Source organism: Haliaeetus leucocephalus, unplaced genomic scaffold (assembly GCF_000737465.1).
Source record: "Haliaeetus leucocephalus isolate CR32 unplaced genomic scaffold, Haliaeetus_leucocephalus-4.0 Scaffold840, whole genome shotgun sequence".
Taxonomy (NCBI): domain Eukaryota; kingdom Metazoa; phylum Chordata; class Aves; order Accipitriformes; family Accipitridae; genus Haliaeetus; species Haliaeetus leucocephalus.
This window is the reverse complement of record NW_010973276.1, coordinates 4,780,495-4,787,094: the sequence shown is the minus strand read 5'-3', so window position 1 is coordinate 4,787,094 and position 6,600 is coordinate 4,780,495. Positions and strand designations below refer to the sequence as shown.

General features: G+C 42.2%; 2 protein-coding genes across 2 annotated transcripts in view; both read left to right on the top strand.

The window, feature by feature from the left end:
• Nucleotides 1–6: 6 nt before the first annotated feature.
• On the top strand, nucleotides 7–6,356 carry BRI3BP (BRI3 binding protein). The gene is made up of 4 exons (XM_010582252.1): nucleotides 7–164; nucleotides 1,072–1,174; nucleotides 1,830–2,337; nucleotides 5,045–6,356. Exons 2-3 carry the CDS (start codon nucleotides 1,120–1,122, stop codon nucleotides 2,246–2,248), a joined length of 474 nt encoding a protein of 157 aa, XP_010580554.1. The 5' UTR covers nucleotides 7–164; nucleotides 1,072–1,119; the 3' UTR covers nucleotides 2,249–2,337; nucleotides 5,045–6,356.
• The window catches only part of DHX37 (DEAH (Asp-Glu-Ala-His) box polypeptide 37), an 18,246-nt gene continuing 17,613 nt past the window's right edge, over nucleotides 5,968–6,600 (top strand). The window contains exon 1 of the mRNA XM_010582283.1: nucleotides 5,968–6,002. Coding sequence (XP_010580585.1) covers nucleotides 5,968–6,002 — 35 coding nt within the window. The remainder of the gene's footprint in view (nucleotides 6,003–6,600) is intronic.

Here is a 6,600-nt window from a genome sequence, read left to right as displayed (position 1 = left end):
TGCTGCTCCTCGCCCTGCTGCTGGGCGGCACGGCGGGACCCGGCGCTTGGGCAGCGCGGAGCCGCGGCGCCGAGAAGCAAAACAGCCTCCGCCGCGCCGCCAGCGGTCTCTACCAGGGCGTCAGCGGCCTCTTCGGCGAGGACAACGTGCGGGCCCTGCAGAAGGTGAGGCGCCGGCCGCTTTCCCTCCCCCTACAAACCCTTCGGTTCCTTTCCCTTCGCGCCCTCTCCCCGCGCCGTTGCTCCCGGGGGTGACCGGGCGGTTCTGTGAGGCAGAGCCCCGCGGTTGGCCGCCCCCTCCCCGCCCCCGGCGCGGCGGTCGGTGCTGGACCCGCGGCGGCCTCGTCTCTTGTGCGAGCCCGGCTGCCGGTGAGGCGGTGGAACGGCTGGAGCGTTGCCTGGGGAAGGAAGACGGGAGGCCAGGCTTGACGTGGAGCAAACGGCAAAAAAATATTAAAACCGGAAACCTGTAAATAAAGATTATTTTAGGTGGAGGAGGCGGCCAGGGCAGACCGCTGTCGGTGAGGAGCCCTCCAACTGAAATATGGTCTGTCTGCATCAGCAGAGCATCCTGTGTTTGCGGGGCCTCATATGAACTTGCAGGAAATCAGGCGTGCAGGCAGACGTATCTATACATTCCTCTCTTCCTTCTTTCCTCGGCCAGTAGGAAGACATAATACTGTAAAACTGGCATTTGGGTGTGATGCTGGGGACATCTCTCAGTTGCTCTATAAAACTAATTCTCTCATTTGCTTTACCAATGTCCATTGCTGGCAATAGTGTTTTCTTTAAACTTCAGGCCAATGGTAAAGCTAATGAAGTGCTTTTTAAAATCCTGTCACCATCGACATTTACATGCCAAAATACCTAGAATAAGGACAACCGTAATAAGTAAATTTCTGATTTGCAGAGTTAAAAAACATTTACAGAGTTACAATTTTTTCCTTAGGGACTTCAAAATAGCCTGCAATTCTTGCTTAATGAATTATAAGTCTACTCATGACTAATAAGTCTCAAAGTGTGTTTAAGGAATTGAGGTGGGTTTTTTTTAATTTTCAATTTTATTTCTCAGTTTTTCTCAAGGTTGACAGAGAGGTTTGTGAATGGGGTGGATATATTAATGGACACATTCTGGAGAATATGGACTGATTTGTTAGATGTTCTTGGAATTGATGGTAAGTGTGATGCCTGTTAACTCTTGAACTACATCAGCCTGTATCGATGTTTACAAGCATAGGCCAAGTGGGAAAATAATTACATTTTATCGTGCTGCATTAAACATCCATCAGTGGTATATCTATTCGCTTCACGTGGCTTTGATTTTGCTATTAGTACCTTTAAACATGAGGACTAAAACCAGCCGTTCCGTTTCTTTATATGTATCTATAGGATGTCTATAAAACGCATTACAAGTCATGGTTGGTTTCTTGGTATCATTGTTAAATGGATGCACATGGCCAGGAATGGTGCAGGGAAATAAAGGAGGACTGGAAGAAGGAAGGGTGCAAATGAGAGCCTTCAGAATGTAACTTTTACAAAGGAGGATCTTTAGCCTCAGTATGAACTTCGACCTTAGGCCCTATAGTAGTTTGTCTTCAAAGAACCTTTAGCACCTCTACCTTAAAGGAACTGATTCAATTGCATCATTGGAGCTGAGCCAGTGATTTGAAAAAGGTCCATCCAGAAATGGAGGAACTAGCTTTACCCCTTCCTTCAGAAAACACAGCCATGATCCCACTGCATGACCCTTTGAAGCTGTGCTTCCATTTTTGCCCTTACCACTTTGGCGTGCACTTGTTAATATTCTGTAAATTTTCCTTTGTTTTTCAGCCTCCAACTTGACTCATTATTTCAGCCCAGCCGCAATTGCCAACAATCCGACCCGTGCTCTTCTGCTGATTGGTGCCATTTTACTTGCCTATTGGTTTTTATCTCTCTTCCTTGGATTCTTCTTCTATCTCCTGCACATGCTGTTTGGTCGCTTTTTCTGGATTGCGAGGGTTGCCCTTTTCACTCTCTCGTGCGTGTACATCCTCCAGAAGTATGAAGGTGACCCAGAACATGCAGTCCTGCCTCTCTGCTTTGTTGTAGCAGTCTACTTCATGACGGGGCCAGTTGGATTTTACTGGAGAAGAAACAGCAACAGCAGCCTTGAGGAGAAGATGGACCACCTTGACAGTCAGATCAGACTTCTGAACATACGTCTTTCTAGGGTGATTGAAAACCTGGACAGAGGCAGTGACCAGTGAACCAACCCCTATAGACCACTGTACACCAGCTCTAGAAAATTCCTAAGCACTGTCTCATTCGAAGTTACAAAGCAACAAAACATCACATGGTAAAAAGTGTGCAAAGTTATAACTTTTCATCATGTGTAAGACTAATTTATCTAGATTATACACTCAGCCATTATACTTGTAGGAAAAAAAAAAAACATTTAAAAAATTCAGCTGTATATTCAGAGAGTTTTATCCAGTACTAGAATTTTCTCAGTAGATAAACGCTTACTTTTACAAGCATTTAAAACATCTTTTGTAAAGTTTTTATAAAAAACAAATTGAGTAGTCTTTCAAATATTGAAAATGAGCTAAACATATGCAAATTTGACACTTAAAAAGTTAAAAAGAAAAAAAAAAATCTCAAGCTACCAAACACTTCCATTGAGAAGTAACTGCTGTGGGTCCGCATTTTTTTTCAAATTTGCGAATGTTTTTGGTTTATTGTTGGCTTATTTCATTGCCTTGAAGTTGCCTTTCATAGAGTATCAGATGAGGAATTTTCTGGTATCCAGGCCAAAAAATTCGCACCATAGCTTTTAATAGGAGGTGGGAAATAAGGGAGAAGGAAGATTTCATAAATTTGAAGTCTGTAAATGCCAGTCCAGTATGAGGAATCGAGAAGTGCACCTGTGCAATTATTTCATTGCGTTTCATCTCAAGAACTTTAATTTGGTGTCTGAAAGGAAATCTGTTTTAATAAATTGACACAAAGGGAAGAGATGTAGCCTGGCAAATTGTAATTCATATTTCATCTTTACGGTGAAGCATTTTCCAAGCATAAGTGCATAGAATAAAACATTTTTGATCTCAGGACCCACAAACTTTCTCAAAAAAGGCAGCAGTTAAAACACTTGCAAATGTATTGTTGCTTAAAGCTTTCTCAGGACCAATAAGCGGCAATAAATTATCTTCAGGAAGATCTGGATTTTTTTCTAAAATTGTAATAGTTTTGTAGGAGCTTTTTGCTTGAAGTCTGTGTCCTCGCTATATTGGGTTTTGGGGAAGGTGAGTCACCTTACGAGAAGGCTGTATTAAACAGTCACATTTCAAAGTGATGTAGGAGCTTAGAAGCAATTTTATTTTGAAGGATTCTATGTATTTGTAACCTTAGAATCAACTAGCTTGGTAGACTACTACTGGCTTTGTAAGGCTTGCTGAAATGCATCGAAACAAAGGTAACCTCAGGGAAGAAAGTCCGGTAAGTGGTTTAACTTGGTAACCTATAGCATCCAAGGGTATAAATGGGGGGAGGGAGGGGAAGCATCTAAACCACAGCGATGAGCACAGTATCAATACCATGAGAGGTAAAATGGACCACAGCTGAAGAACTACATATTCCATAACGTCTAAACGAACAAGTAAAGAAAAAAATGCAACAAAAACTGATATGTGACAGGGACTGGTTAAAAAGGAAGGGGAACAAATATGAATAGGTGATCTGCGTGCTGTTGCTTCACCTGCGAGCGCCGGCTCCAGTGGGACCGGCCGGGGCAGCTGAGCACAGCTTGGCGCTTGGGCTTCGTGTTTCGTTGGATAGAGCTTTTGTTGGATGTGACACTTAAGTGAATGTAACTGTGGGGTGAATTTATTTTTCTCTTAATGCTGAAGTTTAATACTCTTCGTAAAATGTGTGTTACTTGCCTGACCTATTTTGGGCTGTATGTGACATTTACATGAGGGATTATTTTAAAATCCATGTTAATGGCCTTTACTCCAAACTGTGATCACTTAAGTTCAACACGGTTGAAGTTCATATGCAGTTGGCACTGTTGTAATCCATTTTAATTTTTTATGTCACCTGTAAATCCCCCTGCACCTGAGTTTTCAAGAAATATACATTTAGAGTTGCAGAGTAACTGCTTTTCCTAACTTAAAATCTTTCCCATGAACAGATTAAGTACTGTGGCAACAAATAGTCCACTTTGTAAAGCTGAAAATGTAAATTACAGTATATTCCTTTTTACAGCTCATTTTCCATAGTATTACAGAGTCTTCCCTGTCAACTCAGTTTTCCCTACTGTTGTGCACAGAGGACTGGGCTAAAACACTAACCTGGAAATTAGAAATTGATGAGCAAAGCTTGTCAGGTCTTTACATGTTTTGCTAAATTTGAGGCCTGAGGACCAAAGTCTGCAAACCTCGCTCGTGTAAGCGGCTCCATCGACTTCCATAGGACGATCTGCATGAGTCAGTTTTGCATAGATTGTATTTTATGTAATCCATATTTAACGTTGAAGTTAAAAATACTGAATCGTTTATATATTAAGAGTTGTCTATGATAAAGATTTCTTTTAAAATACTATATAAAAGTTAATTTGGATTATAGTTTCTCCCTGTCTCGCTCTAATCATTTATCTTAGTTTTGTAAAATCAGCCCTCCTATATTAATATGCTTAATTTTGATCACACTGCTGCTTGAAAAAAAGTATTTTTATATTTACTTGCATCCCATGTATAGCAAAATGTTATGTGAAAAGCGGTATGTATAAAATTGGATATTTTTAATCAGTATTTTTCCCAGCGCTCAGTTTTCACATTAGTCAAAATCAGACGTATGATTTTTTTTTAAAGCACAGTCTAATCTTCAGTATATATATACTTTAAAAATGCTCTGTATTTTTAAACATGCACTGTAGTGAAAGCGCTTTTGGGACATGAATGTGGTATTGTACTTGATCTCTTTCAACTTTTGTAAATACCTTTTACAAATATTTTCCATACCAAGTCATCTAGTTTATCCATGGAGGTTTTTGCTCTGTTTTTTAGAACTCGTTCTCGTGACAGTGGTTGCACTGCTTTTGTGTTGCCATTGCTAGAAGCGTCTCGTACGAATTCGCAGAGATGTGCAGGTATCGAACCGGGACATGGAATTTGACAGACTTGCCCGAGTCGGTGGCAGAAATGAGAATAAAACCCAGATCTCGCGGCTCCCAGCCTTTTGCTCCGACCACTAGAAGCTTAATGGAAGGTGGGTAGCAGCATCTATGCACTCCTCTAACGTCCGCTTCCCTCGGCGTCGGGCCTGGTGCGAGCTGCTCGTCAAGTGGCGCAGCTTAGCTGAGGGGCAGGTGGGTAGGAGACGCAGCCCATCTGTCCTCTCCCCCCGCGGCCGCCCATCCAGAGTGGTTCCCGTTTATTGACCTTCCCGTTGGCAGCGGCTGCTGCTTGAAAGAACGTCGCCTTCTGTAACTGGCCGACGTGACCCTTTAGGATGGGCTGCAGGCTGGCCGGTATCAGAAATGCTGGTAGGGTCTTGAGTGTTCTAAACTTCGTACTTTAAGACCTAATATTGGAAACTACTGTAGTGTTTTCAGTACCTTCACGTTTTTGCCAAACTAACATCCGTAGCAATTTCTTTGGAAGTACATGCCTTGCCTATAGATAACTGATCTGTTGTATTCGGAATGCAATGCTTTTAAAAGTGGTATTGGGTGTCAGAGTGCAGTGTATAAAATCTGGTGTAATTCAGTGCTGTACTTAATAGTGCGTCCTTCAAACTGTGATTTGCTTTTAAAGACTTGTTGCATTGTTAGTGTGGAAAATAGACCAGTATCAATCTTAGCTCTTTGATGGTGTAGAAGTTTTTAAGTGTGACTTGCCTCATGTACTGATCCGTATTTGGCAGCTAATGACGTAAATGACCATAAGTTCTCTTTGTCTGGGAAAATAAAAGGTTTTATTGTATCCGCATGTATTTTAAACGTTTGGATAACTCCATCGAACGGTAATGACAGCACATATAAAAATCGATCTTTTCCTTTTAATCAGAAATGGTATTTGCTATAGTAGCACTCGTTATCGGCACTGATGTTAGTGATTCCACATCCTGTTTTGTACATCGGATTTCAAGATTATAGTGTTTAAGTTTGTACAATTGTGTTTATGTAAAGAATAACTTGGTCTGAAGAGGTGATGTGTGTATACTTTTGACATATGATCTGTAGGGAAGTACTAGATTCTACTGATAATATTGTTAAGCAGTTACAAATCTATCCAACTTATTTTTTACAGAGCTATACATGCCTTTATTTATTACTTATCTGACCACCCAATCAGTGTACTCTGTAGTTAAATATTTGTAGACCGGTTTCACGAATCAACTATGGTATTGTGACAAAGCTTACAATAAATGTTTACTGAAACTTTGCACCCAGAAATGAATCGCGTTTGAGACCGGGCTTCGCCGGCCGCCTCCCGGAGGGGCGTTTGGGACCCGGGCCTGGGGCCAGGCCGGGGCTGGGCGGGGCCCGACTCGCCTCTCAAACACGCGGCCCGCCGGTACACACGGGACCGGGACCCGCCCCGGGCCCCCCCCCGACCCC